Raw genomic sequence first — 16,706 nt, forward strand, 5'->3', positions numbered from 1 at the left:
GAAGGGACGTGCTTGTCAGATGCGCCAGGCAGGAGAACGGCGAGCGAGAGGAACATTTTGTTAATCGTTGGCCAACCAGGACTGTCTATAATGATATCGCGAAGATTAAAGCTGATAAGTACAGAAGCAGCCTAATAGGAAATAAAATTATAAAACCTGTTTAATGCTCTACGCTCTATATCTTGATCAATGGAAATGAAAAAATATTTCCTAAAACTATGAAGTAACACAAGTATATACGCCATTTCTAATGTAGGATGTAAACATAACCTCAAAAGTAACATTATTACATATTCCCTACTGTCAATGTTTCATTTTCATTATTTAGTATTTATTATAATTTGGTTTACAAACCACCCCCGTTTTTTTTTAGGAAAATCCAGTTTATCCGTTATTAGCAGTCATTAGTTGTTTATCTTCTACCTTTTTGTTTGTTGAAGCTAAGCTTCAGGTGAAAATGTTCAAATCTTAGACAAATTTCATTGTTTAAAAAAACGTCTCAAAGGAAAAAAAGCTACAAAAAGAAGCAAAACAAGATCAGTGGTTTTATTGTCATCAAATGGAGAAAAAGAGAAACACAGACTTTGAAAGAAAAGACAGCCTATGTCACTAATTCACTTCCAATGGGCTGATGCTTTTCTTGCTCCTATTTTCAGCAATATTTAACTCCAACTAAACATATTTTTAGCCTTAGGTTCTCTGTCTTATTTGACAACATGTTTGTCCTCTTGAGTCACGACATTGACTGTTATGAGAACTGGATCGAGTGAGTTTGACATTGCATAGAAAAGGTCTTACTTTTGGTTCCAGGGTACTGGTTGCCATTCTTTCGCGATGCGGACGTCGCTATGTTGGAACCAGAAGGTGTCAGTAAGCACTGACTGGTCCGAGTCTGTTTGGGTTAAAATTTCTATTACAATCTCTCTTGCCAATCAGGACTGAGCCTACCGGAAGGCCACACTCCTACTACTTCAACATGGGCTCTGTATAGAATCTTTCAATCAAATGTTCATCGTGAGAGCCAGCTTATAACTTGAATAACTTGTACTGCAGAAAAAATTGAATTAACAAGAACATGTTAAAACAGTTAACAAGAGCGGTTATTCCAAAAAATAAAACGACTGTTTATTTCTCTAAGTCTATGGAATTTTGGCTTCTTGGATCCAGCAGGTACTTCCTGTTTAGAACGCAAGGTGGGAGGGGTCAATCAATCCAGTTCTCATTTAAGGGCAGCAACTCACACAAAGAGATTTACATTCTATAAAGTAATTTTATTGATGATCTAAGAATAATGGATGACAGTATCAAATGTACACATCACAATTAAGCTAGAACAAATGATTGTGAACAACTATAACATGGCTGTGCCTACAGTCGGGGGCCAGAAAGCTATTTCTAGTGAGTTTTGTCAAATGTTCAGGGTGTAAAGTATGTGTCTCTATTGTCAGAGGTTGTGAAGATTTTGGTTAATTTCTATCAACAAACTCAAAAGGACTCATTTCCAACCCTACCAATTGACCTGAATAGAAACGTTTTTTGCTTGTAGAAAAATTCCTTCCGTGACAACATTTTCAGAACAGACATAAATAAAATGGAAACGTGGATGGCACCATGGCATGAAATGAGACTGACATACAGACACTGAACTAGGGAGCACACACACATGAACATGGACTCACACACGGAGTCAGTCTTTGTAATAAAAACTAAAATGATTTAAATCAAAGGGCATGAAGGCATTTTTATTGTAATCAAATGAAGCTGGGTTTATTTGTGTTAGAATTTAATTTAATCTTTATTTAATTAAGATTAAACACTGTTTTCTACAGACACCTTGAAAAGCAACAAAATTTCAAATCATGGAAAAGTTGTCAAAATGAATGCACAAACAACAGGCCATGAGCTATATCAATGGATGCAGTCAATAGCATAAGTATTGGCACAATTTGTTTTCATATGCTAGTACATAACATTAGATATAGAATAACAAGAAAAACTGTTGTCCCAATACTTATGATACAAACTTCATGTAAGAATGTAACAAATCGTGCCGTATTGTCTTCACATCACAATATTATTGTGAAGGCCCACAAAAACTCATTGAAACATCTGGATGTTGTCGAACTGGTCAAATTGAATGCTCTTCAAGCTACCTCAGCAAAACAGGGTCAATGATTTGTTACGGTTGGCCTTTAGGTCTCACCAAATTGAGATCTTCAGTGACGCCCCCTAAAGGGTCAACATGATGAAAGAACACAAACACATGCAGTTTTTATTTCTATGTGGTGACATTCTATTGAAGTAAGGTCAACACATTGTGAGAGTAGTTCTGATTCATCTCATCACTGGTAGCTGCTCCCTCTATTTAAAGAAGCTGTAGACAAATGAGCCAAGGATAATAGCGAGAATCACGCAGCAGCAGGAGATCATCATTTGTTTCTGGAGGAAAGGTGGGATGTGGAAGAAAAAGAGAAAGACAGAAGCTGTTATTACATCCAGTTTTCATTCAAAAAAAGCTACATCTAATTTACTTTGGTCAATTAATCAAGTAACTGTTTGTGTACTTCATTTAAAACAAACTCAATGAAAGCATAAAATGAAACCTCAAAAACACACACTGTAAGGATTCTGTGTTTTAGTTTGGGTTGTCAGTTATGTTCTAGATTTTGGTCATGCTTTGAATTGTTTCCAGGTTCACGTTGATCATCCACAGCTGTTTTCATTTCTGTCAATTACCCTCAGTCCATTTAAGCGCCTGCTTTCAGTCATTCTTAGGTCATCTCTCCTGCTCTGCTTAAGCAACTTTTTTTTTTTTTTTTTTTTTTTTAATTTGTTTATTTTCGGTCTATTCAATTTTTTTGTTTACTTATTTATTTTTTCTCTCTTAAATTTATTTAATTTTTTATTTTTTGGCTGTGCCCATGGTCATGTTTCAGTTTAAATGTTTCTGTCACCAAGCTTGGTCTGCTGCCTTTTGGGTCCTACACCACCCATTCCTGACACACACATCCAAAAAAAACCAGGAACAGAAACAAGAAAGAAATCCTTTCAATTGTATTGAGGTTAAAAATATGTCAATATATTCACACCTTGCTGGATCATTTTTCATACAAAAAGCAAACATGTATGAAACAATTTCTGAGGGATTTATGAGTTAAAGAAGCAAATGCAATCTTCAGTAGTACATTGAAGGGTCTTCTTCCACTTTCGGCTTCTCCCATTAGGGGTCGCCACAGCGAACAAGTCGCATGGTAAATTTGGCAATGTTTTACGCCGGATGCCCTTCCTGACGCAACCTTCTCAAACCGGGCTTGGAACCGGCACAGAGGTAGAGAAGGGAACTGGGAGCAGCCCGGAGTCGAACCCTGGTTTCACGGACGGAAGGCGCCGCAAACCAGCACGAGCTAAACCGGCTCCCACAGTAGTACATTGAAGGGTAAAATCCTAAAATAGAAAATAATCTGATGTAAAATGCACAAGAGGTCATGCAAAACTCAATCTCAAGCATGATATTGTGTTGTTTTGTCAATTTTAAGAGATTCTTTTGAGGTCTAAACCTTTTAACCCTCGTGTTGTTGCCTCTTAACATTGCACACAAACCAGGTGAAGAGATTTCAGATCCAAAATTTACAATAGAAATCCCTACTTTCACTGTTGTCTACAGACACGGATCATGTTTATTTAATACAATTGGCAATAACACATAATGATAGTCAATCTTTTCATATTAGTTTGTGGAAAAATACTTTACCAATATTAAGCATGTTAGACATATAGAACCTTAATCACAACATTAACATCTCATATTAGACAAACAACTAAAAAGTTGTTTGTTACATAAGTAAAAAATTATTGGATTATTTGCCGCCTTTCTGTTCTAATGAAGACAGATTCATCTTGCTAAAATTCAGAGTACACCATTGAGAACTGGACTGATTGAACGTGGCGTCACCCATGGAAAATGGCTGACTTCCGGCTCTAACAAAATGAAGTCAATTCAGTCACCATTTTTTTTTTAAGGGGTCACTCAGTCTCTCAATATAACCTGCTAAATCTTCAACAGATTTAGCAGGTTGGCAGGCAACATTGAAATGCAGCTTCATGTGAAGTGTCCATCTGACAATCATTAAAAGAAAAGATTTCTGTGTGAATTTGACAAGTTTGACTTTTCTTCTCTCTTTCTTGTGTTATTCCAGCGCAAAACTATAAATATGTCAACATTTAAAAAAAAAAATTGCAATTGGAACAGTGTTCCATTTTCTGACAGAATTGCAAGGGTGTTGATAGTTTTGGATAAGACAAGCAATCTAAGCAGGGATGCCCAGACCCACTCAAACACAAAAAAACACTAAACACATAAACATCCTCAAATCAGCCATGGAAACTTATCATTTCCGTCATGATCCAAAAACTCATGACCATGGGTGAGGGTAGAAACACAGATTGATTAGTAAATTAAGAGCTTTGCCTTTTTGGCTCAGGTGTTTCTTCACTACAAGACTTGCAACTAATACATATGTTTGCATGTCAATTACATGCTACGGTCGTGAAAAAGACCCCGAGACACTTCAACTCTTCCATTTGGGGAAGGTGCTCTCCCCAGAGAGGGCAAATCCCATTTCCCCCCCTCTATCTAGAACCATAGCTTCTGACTCGGAGGAGTTAATTTTCATTCCAGCTACAGTGAACTTCCCCTGTGGACACTGAAAATCCTGGTTCAGTGAAGACAACAGAACAAAATCACATGCAAAACGTAGAGATAAAAGCCTGTGGTCCCCAAACCAGACCCTCTCTGCACTTAAATAATCTATTCATTAAATATATGAACAGAACCAGTGACAAAGGGCATCTCTGCCGGAGTTCAACATCCACTCGGAAGACGTTTGACTTACCTCTGGAAATAAAAACCAAGGACCTGCTCTGGTTGTACAGAGACTGGTCGACTCTCAGTAGAAGGCCCCGGCTCCATATTTCCAGAATACCCCCCTCAGAAGTCAGCGAGGGACAAGTCGCAAAGCATTCTTTGATTTGGTTGGTTAAAAGTTTAATGATAAAGACTGAAAATTGTAAGAGAACTATCAAAGTCACCTGCTTGTCAGCTCATCTGTCTACCCACTCAAGTCTCCAGTTTTTGGCAGGTTCCGTTTGACTCACCCTTGAGTTCTGCTTTCCTTCCCCATTATCTTTCATCGGCATCAGTTTCTGTTTTGCGCAGTCACTGTTTTTTTACAGCTCCATCAGTTCTAACTTACCCTGCGTGCCTCCTGCTGGAATTTAGCTGCCTTCTTGGTGTCAGCCACAGCTCTCTCAACAAAACCCACCGACTGGTCCATGTTACTTTCAATTCTTTCAATCATGCCACCCTGGTTAGATTGAAAGAGGGGAAGAAGAAAGAATTTCAAGATGAAAACCGCCATGTATTTATTTGTTCATTTCAACACAAAAAATTGTGTTTTCTTTTGTGATTTTTCTAGGGTTACACATTTTTTGTGCTCATGAATGTACCTGATTCTCGACCAGCATGGCAATATCCACAAACATGTCATGCAGTTCTTTAATGCTGCTTTCAAGCCTCATGATGTCCTTGTGCCGAGCCTCAATCTCATTCAGGGCCTGCTGACTGATCTTAGACTCCATTATCTTGAGAATGGAAAAGCAGAACACAGTGATGCAAAAATTCAGGGATAATTGGGAGACATTCTGAGCAAAAAGAAAAGGACCACACTCACATTTCAGACACACTTTCTACTTAAATAATAAAGCAAAACTAGTTTGTTTAGTATGTTTAACACAAGATTCATACGACTGACCTGATCTGAACATTTTATTTAAAAAAAAAGTTAGTTGAGCTTGTTTTTAGAAACGACATACTGTAGATTAAAAAATAAATCTAAATCTTTGGGTTTCTAACATAGTAATGCTACTATTAGGTTTTGTTTGTTTTGTGGCATTTGTTAATAACACATAACTTCCAAGGATGTGATTATATTATATTTTTGCTGGCCTCCTGAGTGACTATATCTCTGTCAACAGAAACACTTTGCCTTTCCTTAATTTTAGTGCTAATTAGAATTATGCAGGCCAGATGTGGTCCAAGAAATTAAACAAATTGTTTTGACATCTTGTTTCAAAGTAGGGTCATTGTCAAATATGATCACGCAAAACTGTGGGTTTTGTTTGGTCATATTTGACCAAACAAAATGGCAGTTTCTTGTTTAAGCATGACTCTTATGCCCCTGCAAGAGGTTGCAGGTTTTTGGGTTGTCTGGGTTTGTTGAGAGTTGTAGAGAGGAGGGGCTGCATCTTAAGAGGAGCACAGGTGTGTCTTGCTTTTCCCGTGAGGCTCATATGGTCACCTCAAGGGAGATTATGAAAATGGAACATACCATTGTTGTGCGTGTGGCAAAGGTATCATGACGTGTCTGCAAGGGGAATGTAAGTTGCATACACTTAAATTATTGGGTAATGCTGAGGTACGGTGCTTTTATGGCTCTCTCTAGTCATTAGTAAGGCGTGCATACTGACTCCTAACTGACCGAGTGCAAACGCTGTAGGCATGGGGTGTGCACATGATAGGTAAGTGCCCATAGGACGCCCGTAGGATGACAACACAAACTACACTCTGTTTAATTTTTAACAGTCAGGCTGCACAAAGGGAGGGCACTTGTCACATGGACAGCACTGATGGGTCCTTGCTCAGTACGCAGGGAGTGGGGGTGGTGGTGAAAAAAGGAAAAATCCATATGGCGTGCCTGCATCTCACCTACTTCCCCTTTAGTTACCCTTGAGAGTTGTATTCACCACAACATATTGCCCATTGCATGCTCGCAGTAAAAAGTGTGCATCAACATTTTGGCCCTACAGGATCACCCATATCCATCGGTGAGAGCAGTTGTGACTAAGGTTTAACCTGTAAGGAAACTTTCTACTCTTACAATGTTTTTTGTCTTGTTATAGCACATAGATATTTGGACACTGTCTTACCCCAGCAGTAAAGACGGCAGAATTGCCTCCTTCCAACATCTCTTCCAGCTCCTCATCCGTTGTGGTTTTTCCCGCTTTAGAGGTGTTGAAAAGAGATGTTTGGCAGTTAGGATAGTTCCGGCTTGTAAGAGTTGATCATACATTAAGGAAATGTAACATCTATGAGATTGTGTTTTGTATCTGGCTCAGGTTTCACTTGACTGATGGCAAAAATAAAAATGGTATATCTTGAGATTGCAGTAGAAAGTGGCTCATATACAAAAAGCTGAATCTTGGTTGTAGAAGATCAACAGTCCCCCCCAAACTCTCACAAAAGGTAAATTGGTTTGATACTCAGAAATTTAAATAAAACTTCATTATTACTGTTTTTACAACTCAGCTGTATGAAACTGTGTAATGAACATAATTTGGATTTATAATCTCAAAATCAATAGCAGCAAACTGCCGTTGATGGAAAGAAGTACAATAGTTTCACTGCAGTTAGAGAGTCTGTGTATGAATATCCTGTTAGCTGACACTCACTGATCTCCAGCTGGCGGGCGATTCGTCCTTTGCTTTTGTCCCTGAAGTCCACTTGAGCCTCGTTGTATTTTGTCATGACCTCTACAAACTTCTTTGCCAGAATTGCATGCTGGGAGGGTTTGACACATTTTCAGTGATTATGTTTTACCCTCATTCTATCTCACACATTCACATTTTGTTTAAAAACATTAAACAGTTAAGTCAATTCATTCCAAACCACACACCAAGATAACTTTAACCCATTGTCAGTTGGGCCAAGTTGTTCATTCCTTTGACTGGACAAGTTGGTGAATAAGCAGAAAAAATATAAGCAGAATAGGATTTGATTTTTTTTGTTGTTAGTATTGTTTCCGTTAATTCTGTGCACTCCTCAGCATCGAATCAGAAATTGTAACCTCAAATTTAAGAGCCTTCATTTAAAATGAGCTAGCATGTTTGACATGAAGTGTTACTATGAGGTGTTCCACAAAAACACTCCAAATTGGATGATCCACTGAGTAGACTGAATACTATGTGTGGAAGGACACAAAGCACACGTGTGCTGCTCTCAGACTGATGCTTGTGGCTTCGGTAGAAATAAACAGCGAACATTTTTACACAGCTAAAGCTACATTCATGCCACTCTCAGCAACAAGCGTTCAAGCAACCACTAACCCGAACCACTTCCAATGAAAAGTCTACATGCGTTAACATCTGTGTTTTAGGCTTGCATGTTTTAAACTCTTTTGTCCACACGTTGCTGTGCAAGTTTCTGTTACTGTTTTCAGGCTCTACGTACAAAAGACTTGGCCTCTGAACATGCGTTGGAAGTTAAACCAGGTCAACCTTTGACCAGTCACCAATTCAGATTTGGTAATGACTAATGGCTGACGTTCATTTTAGTTCACGGAAGTGCCAACTGTTTGAAATTGAGCAGAAATTATGACCTGCTGTTTGTACCTGACTGAAATTCTATGACACCAAGACTTTCATATATTGAAATAGAACTGAAAAACAAGAAGTCTGGAGCAAGATTTGCACCGCTTCAACATTTCCAACCAAGCCTCTTCCAACTGTGAGTACATGCACTAAAATCGGGTAGTGACACCATATACTAAACACGCCTTCAAGAATGTACATTTTGCGTGTTCGTGATGTGCATCACATGCCTGGAATGTAGCTTAACAGAAAGACTAAGTTTTTTTCTGCATTATAGTTTCTGCTGATGGCTTCATTTTCAATTAATGTCTGCAGGAATCTGCCAGATTGCACAACTCTATAAAAAGCATTTTCGTCTGTCAAAACTTTAACATTGAGTGTTGCGCTAAATGTGACATTTTTTACCAACATAGTGAAAGTGCATCTAATGGCATTGCAAAAAATACACTTAGCACCAAATCTGTTGCTTTCTTTGGAATTCCGTGAGTTGGAGAATCCTTGTGAACCCTAACCCTAACCTTGTATTGTGACAATATCCTTCCAGGTTATTTAAAGCTTCATTCCTAAGCAAAATGCAGAACTTGGACAGACATTGAAAAAAAACATTCATCATTAAAAAATTTGTAATTGTATTACAGGTTTTATGTGATATTTCAGGTTTTTACACTGAAGGCAGTGTCTCATTGTTGGCAACTCAGAAAGATAAATTGCGCTGATCAAACAAAAATGTAGACATTGTCCTGTTTGTACATCCTATGTGTGTGGTCAGATTTATTGTTTTACCTGTGACTTGCGTATTCTGAGGTCAGCTGAGGCGCGTTCATCTGTGTTTGACTCAAGTTGACGCTCAATGGCTATTTAACGTACACAGACAGATTATTTAAAGCTTAGAGTTATACAAGGGAAAATCATACCAGCAGCAGAGAAGAAATAAACACAAATACTAACTCTTCAGCTTGTTTCTTGCATTGTTGGCTGACTTTTTGATCTCATTCGTAAGAGCTTCAACATCATCCTGTGTTTCTGAAACAGAAAATAGTTGTGTAAGCAGCAAGAGGTGTTGAATGTTCTTAAAAATAATGGTAAATCATTTGTCTGCATGTATTTCTTACTTTGGTCTGGCGTTGGGGCTGATAAGATGCTGGAGTAAAGTTTTTTGATTTCTGTAACACTCTCATCTATCTTGTCAATACTGGTGCGGATATCTTCAGCCTAAACAAACATGCAAAAATGAGAAAGAAACAGGATTTCCAAGACAAAACGGGAAAAAACTAACAACCTGAGCAAAGAAGTCATTCATGAAGGCCTCGTTCTCCACGGGAACCGCAACGTCTTCTCCACCTGCATCACTCTTCTGTGAAGACATTTTTGAAAGAGAAGCACTGTAAAACGTGAAATACCAAAACACTTTAAGGAGTAAACTAGAAGACCGAATCTATCCATATGACAGTGTCACTGATGTTTAAACATTTTTAAATGACTAACAACCCTTTTTAATTTTCTAGTAAAATAACAGGATTTTTTTTGCCATTTTTAGAGGGAATTAGGCTGCTTTTCTTATTAGGGGTTCTTAAAAATGTAGAATTTTTTTTATGTTTGGAAAAAATCTCAGATGACAGCAGGTCATTAGCAGTTTTAGGTAGGCTTTATAATTTTTTGGAAACTAATAACATACAATGAGCAAAAAAACATTTAGTCAGCCACTAATTATGTATTTTCTTCTGCTTAAAAAGTTGAGACAAGCCTGTGATTTTCATCATGTTGCACTATTAGAAACAGAATGGAAGAAAGGATTTTTACTAAAATTGGTAAATTCCACAGTAGTAAGTATTCCACAGTATAAGTATTTCGTTAATTTCATTAATTTATCTTCTAAGCTGTTTTGCCCCTTTCAGGGTCACGGGCTACCGGAGCCTATCCCAGCCACTGGGGACATCCTGGACAGGTCGCCAGTCTGTCACAGGGCAGAGTAAGTATTTGGTTATCAATAATAAAGTCAATCTGTTCTGTTTCTCACAGACCTGTAACTTTTGCTTTAAGAAGCTCTTCTATCCTCCACTCGTTACCTGTATTAATGGCACCTGTTTGAACTGGTTATCTATATAAAAGACACCTGACCACAACCTCAGTCACACTCCAAACTCCACTATGGCCAAAACCAAAGAGCTGTCTAAGGACACCAGAAACCAAATTGTTGACCTGCATCAGGCTGGTAAGACTGAATGTGCAATAGGTGAGTAGCCTGGTGCGAAAATATCAACTGTGGGAGCAATTATTAGGAAATGGAAGACATATAAGAGCCGCACAGTGGCAAAGGGGTTAGCGTTCTCACCTCAAAGTGAAAAAGGCCCGTGTACAAATCCTGGCTGAGACCTTTCTGTGTGGAGTTTGCATGTTCTTCCAGTGCATGTGTAGGTCTTCTTGGGGATCTCCAGCATTCTCAGTCCAAAAACATGCTTTATAAGTAGATTAATGATTTTAAATTGTCCCCAGATGTGCATATGAGTGTGTGTATGGCCCTGTTCAGGGTGTACCCTGCCTTTGCTAGGGTCAAAATGATCACAAGAAAGGTGAGACAAAATCTCTGAATCACAAAGGGAACCTAGTGAATGACCTGTAGAGATATGGGCTCATTTGAACAAAGGCTACCATCACTAACATAGGGACCCAAATCCTGCAGTGCCTGGTGTGTCCCCTTGCTTAAGCCAGTATGCATTTGCTAGAAATCATTTGGATTATTTAGAAAAGAATTTAGTCAGATTAAACTAAAGTTTGTAAAAACTCAACTTGTTGTATTTGGAGGAGAAAGAATGTTGAATTGGATCCATAGAACACCACCTGCTGTGAAGCATGGGAGTGGAAGCATCATGCTTTGGGGCTGTTTTTCTGCAAAAAGAATGACTGAATCATGTAAACGAAGGAATGTACAGGGCGATGTTACGTGAGATTTTGAAAGAAAACCTCCTTCATAGGTCAATTGGCAACTCTAAATTGTCCCTAGCTGTGAGTGTGAATGGGTTTGTGATTGCGGCCCTGGGGCAGACTGGCGAACTGTCCAAGGTGTACCCTGCCTTAGTCCACAAGTGGCGGGGTTATGCTCCGGCAGCCCTGTGACCCCGAAAGGGATAAAATGGCAGAGGATGAATGAATGAATGAATGAATGAATGAATGAATGAATGAATGAATGAATGAATGAATGAATGAATGAATGAATGAATGAATGAATGAATGAATGAACCTCCTTCCATCATTGAAGATGAAACATGACTGGATCCTCCAGCAAGACAATGATCACAATCATGACGACCAGGCTAAAATCCCATAAAAAAATCTTTGGAGTTAAATTAAGGTCAATGTTTTGTTTCTTTAGCATTTTTTTGAATATTTTTTACAAGAATGCAAATAAATTCTTTAAAAAATCAGAATGTGATTTTTTTCTACCCTTTTGTATTCATTCTTATAGTTGACGTGCAACTTTTGATTAAATTTACAGGCCTCTCTCACCTTTTTATGTGGGAGACCTTGCACAATTTCAAGCTGACTAAACACTTTTTTCCTCCCACTGTTGGCAATAGGCAGTTTAAAAACAAAAAAAAAGCTGCAATGAGTTTCATACATCTGGGCCAAAATGTTGACAGTAAAGAAAGAAAATGTGGACATTGTCACCAGACCGTTCCACCAGTGGTGTGTTTGCACTAGTTGTTATTGTTGCCATACTGTAGATATTCCAAAATTGTTGATATTGTTTACTGCAAATCCAATATTTTGGATTTTTCCTTGAAAGTCCCACTCAAATCATCTTTGAACTGTTCTAAAAGCATCTTCAGTGGTCTTTTAATTATTATTATACTGTTTTAAGCCTATATAAAAAAACCTGTATGGTTTTCTAGGACATAGTTTCTGTGGAGCAGCGGTAGTTCATTAGAAATTCACCTCTGAGTTGTGGGTGGAACAGTTGGCACTGAGCAACCCCACCAGCCCTCCCCCCCCCCCTTTTATGGAGAACTCTCTGTTTACATGCTCTCCCACTAACTAACTGCCCCTCACACCCCTAGCCTAGAAATAATGATAAAACAAAAATGGCGAGCAATCCAGATGGACTTTTTTGAGTCAGATGCCAGCTCAGATAAGGAAAACAAAGACATTCATGGATCTCTTCGACAACAAGTGGATGCATCAGAATGGAGTGGAGCAGGGGGAAAAAAAAGAATGGGATGGAGCATGGAGCTTGTTGCCCAGCGTATGTCACAAATACAATATTTTTTTCATCTGCTCCTGATTCACAATTTGAATAAAGAAATACTCAGAAATGCAATTTTCAACTTCATTTTCTTTATAAGGTCGTTCATCATAGGAAAACTGCCAAGTTAAAAACACAAAAAACACAATTTCCATCTGAGTGGATCTTTAAAAAAGAAAGCAAACTTCTTCTTGGCTTATTTTTAATTTGCCCCCAAAGAGCAGCAAACAAAATGAAAAATATTGATATTACAGCTGCTGGGTCAGCAAAAAGGTTTTGGCAAATCTCTTGTGCTCTTGCAATGAATTTAAATGTCACATTTCAGTACAACTGTAATAATTAAGACCTTAATCAATTATTTGGATTCCTATTCATACAATTCAACCAGACTGATTAGTCTGAGGCAAGTTATTAATTCAATCAACGTATATCACTATCAAATTGTTTCAAAATGGGATAAATCCATAACAGAATTGGGAAAATACTATTGGGATTGAGGCATGGTAGGTTTTTTGTACAAAGTAAAATTGACAAAGTGCACATGTGATGGCAGTAAAAAATGGTCAGTCCATCATTCCGGTCCAGTGTGTGGAAACACTTTGAGTTTAGCAAAGATATGACCATACAGAGTGGTAGAATGCATTAATAATGATCTCTTTGGATTCTTTCGATGTGAAAAAACAACAGTGGGCTGAACTTTAGGAAACTAAAATGTGAATGGATTTGCCATTAATTCTTGTTTACTTGTTTGTTTGTACACATACTAAATTTACACTCGATTATCTTCCAAATTGAAGGAATCTGGCAAACTTCACCTGCACTTTTACCAGGTACCAGGTATTTATCTCTGAGCCACTCGCTAAAGTTTTGGCCAAAGATGTCCTGGATCGTTTTAGGTCACTGAATCAGATCAAATCGGATCATTCAAAATGAATCAATATCAATTATGAATTGAATCCGTTAGTTCAAAAGGGGCCCAAGTCCACAATTTTTCAAAATAGATATCATATGTTCTATGGTCTTCAAGGGAAAAAAAAGGGAAAAGCTATCAAAAAGTCCCAAGTCCGTTGTAATGTATTGACTATGCTTGACATTAAAAATGCATTAAGTGCAAAATTCCTGGTTTTGGGCCTCTCTTGCATGGGTTTAGCTTTATCCCATAGATGGCAGCATTAGTTATCCAATCTGGCAGCGGCCCTGTTTAATTCAAAAAGGGCCCAAGTCCAGAGACTTAAGTTTGCTAGTCCTCTGAAATGATAAAAGTGAGGTGCTTCATATGATAGCATTTGTAAGCTATGAAGTTTTACTAAATCTGGGTAAAGTATTAATCATTTGGTGTAGCCTCCCTTTAAGCAATGCAATTAAAATAATTTCCTGGAAAAACAAACCTCTTGGACTTGGGCCCCTTTTGAACTAACCTATTCAATTGTATCCTCTGCCACAAATTATTACATGAATCGAAACGTTGTTCAAATGAATCGGTAAACCTCTACCTTTCAGTCAGTATCAACACACACTTTCTAATATTTGTAAACAACCAATAAGAGCTTTTCATTAGTCAAAGATATAATTGACCATTTTAAGTCTAAAATTGGTGAATCGACCAAATTTCAGGTAGACATCAAAAAGGGAAACAAAATGAGTTTCATGGTCGATGTAACAACACATTATTTTGCTTTAAAGCTGGTATTGTATAATACACTCACACATTGCAGTGTAATAAAGCCTGGACATATTACAGAAACATTAACTTAACTTTCTGAGGTGTGATTTATCACAACAGCAAGCTCCAATATTTTTAGTGAACGCAGCAGTTGTGATGTCCTCAAAAGATTATGGTCAATAATAAATAAAAGACAGAGCCCATGCTGCCTATAACAGCACCTAACTACACATTACATTTGATAAACAATTTGTTTACCAACCTCTTTAAGTTGTGCTAGTCGATCCTTCATTTTGAAAACCTTTAAATAGAATTCAAAAATAAAGAAACCATAAAGGTTAAAAAACAAGACAACTAATTTGCAGGTGAAAAGTTTTTTTCGCCTGATTGCGCAGCAAATAAAATTACCTTCAAAGTTTCACAGTGGAACAATGGGATCCTTATAATAATCCAAGAGTTTAGACTCTCACAAACCCTGTATGTGGCGACTGTGTGCAAGAGCTGCTGTCAACCTGGCTGAGGAGCAGCTAAGCCTCTAAGAGCGGATTAGGACAGCAGTGTTCAGAACTACCCACCCCCTCCTGCATCCTTCACACTACACAACAGTGACTGGAGAAGCCCTTCCAACTGTTGCTTGGCCAACAAACTACCACCTCTGTGGGCCATTTAGTATGAATATTCATACCAACTTTGGGCCATTTAGTATGAATATTCATACCAACTTAACCACACATGGAACACCAAGTTGTGATGGGTTGTATTCTTTGTTTCAGTGCGTTCAAATAAAAAAAAAAAACAATTTTAACTTGCAAATTGAGAAGTGTTAACGTCATGATCATTAGTCAAAGATATAGTACAAAAGGTACAAACTGTGTAATGGGGGTAAATGGTACATGACATGTACTTGTATAGTGCTTTTCTACCTTCCTCGAAGGCCTTGAGCTCTTTACAGTCACATTTCCTTGTTAACACACCGATGGCGGCTCCACTGCTGAACAGTGGCACCAACCTATAATCACTTTTCCCCAAGGACGCATGGGGGGGCAAGGCAAGAATCGAACTTGCAATATTCTGATCAAAGGACCGCCCTACTGCTGCACCATGGCCACCCCAGGAGTGGGTGTATCAATCTGTATTAGGCGTAATACAGATAGTGGGCGACAGTGGCTCAGGCGGTTGAGCTGGTCGTCCAATGATCGAAGGGACAGCGGTTCGATCGCCGCTCCCACCAGCCAAAGTGTCGTTGTGTCCTTGGGCAAGACACTTCACCCTCCTTGCCTCCAGTGTGGCTCAACTGGTGTGTGAATGTGTATGAATGTCCCGGTGATGGTCAGAGGGGCCGCAGCCACGCCTCTATCAGTCTGCCCCAGGGCAGCTGTGGCTACAACAATTGCTTACCATCACCAAGTATGAATGATGAGTGAATGAATAATGGACACAATGTAAGCGCTTTGAGCGTCTGGAAAAAGCGCAGAAAAATCCAATCCATTATTATTATTATTATTACTATTAATAAATCAATAGATACCATCGATACTGAGGTGATCATCAATACTCTCGTGTGACGAGATCAATACTTTTAATATTTTCACTGCAGTTTTTCTTCAACAAGCACAGTTAAGTACTCAAATTTACTCACAGAGTTCCTGCAAGTGCTATGTCTCTATCTCAGTTCTCAGTCTATTCAGAATCAAATCCTCAACCTTGCACCAACTACTGCACACTACCCGTCAGGAGCTTTTCCATCAGCTGCAACAAAAGGCGGGATATAGACACTCAGGAGTTTGACACTCAAATCCTAGAATCGAAGCAGCATCACACAGCAGGCACTGATGCAACTATTGAAATGCGACGATACACAGAAGAGAAGCCCATTTTTACAAAATGTAGACCCACTTTCGACAAAAAATGAATGAACCAGCGTTTGATTTTCTGAGCAAGATTGCAAAAAAAAACCTCAACAATTAACAGATCCTGTAGCGAAGGTTTTGTCTAAGGTGAGAGAGTGTACTAAAAGAAGTGCAGCCAAAGATAAGAATGTGAACTTGTTAATATTTCTGAATAAAAATCTTCAAATCTTTTATCTACATAGGAACACAGTCAAAAGGGCACCTCAAGGGATAGTTTCTTGGAGGATCTGTGATCACTAACTGAAAGGTTGCAAGCCACCAGCAGTTATACCTGATTTGCACTGCTGACTTTATTTTTCGCCCATATTTGCATGCAATGGAGTTTGCATGCAAACTCCATTGTTTCTGTTGTGTTGTTTATATTTTTAGATTTATTACAGTGTTGCTTTTGTCTATCTTTTATGCACTAGCAGGCTGCTTTATCAGTGGTTCTTTTCATAGTCTTTATGGACAGAATTTCTAGGGGCCA

The 16,706-nt window shown here is 38.4% G+C and overlaps 1 protein-coding gene across 1 annotated transcript; it reads right to left on the reverse strand.

Annotated features, from left to right (window-relative positions):
* Positions 1–1,256: 1,256 nt before the first annotated feature.
* Positions 1,257–14,847, reverse strand: LOC101167681 (syntaxin-3-like). Its single transcript, XM_004066131.4, has 11 exons — positions 14,736–14,847; positions 14,590–14,628; positions 9,704–9,778; positions 9,537–9,636; positions 9,373–9,447; positions 9,208–9,278; positions 7,507–7,615; positions 6,985–7,058; positions 5,506–5,640; positions 5,253–5,363; positions 1,257–2,439 (listed from the first exon to the last, which is right to left on the reverse strand). Exons 2-11 carry the CDS (start codon positions 14,617–14,619, stop codon positions 2,362–2,364), a joined length of 858 nt encoding a protein of 285 aa, XP_004066179.1. The 5' UTR covers positions 14,620–14,628; positions 14,736–14,847; the 3' UTR covers positions 1,257–2,361.
* Positions 14,848–16,706: the final 1,859 nt, after the last annotated feature.

This window comes from Oryzias latipes, chromosome 1 (genome assembly GCF_002234675.1).
Source record: "Oryzias latipes chromosome 1, ASM223467v1".
NCBI classification, from domain to species: domain Eukaryota; kingdom Metazoa; phylum Chordata; class Actinopteri; order Beloniformes; family Adrianichthyidae; genus Oryzias; species Oryzias latipes.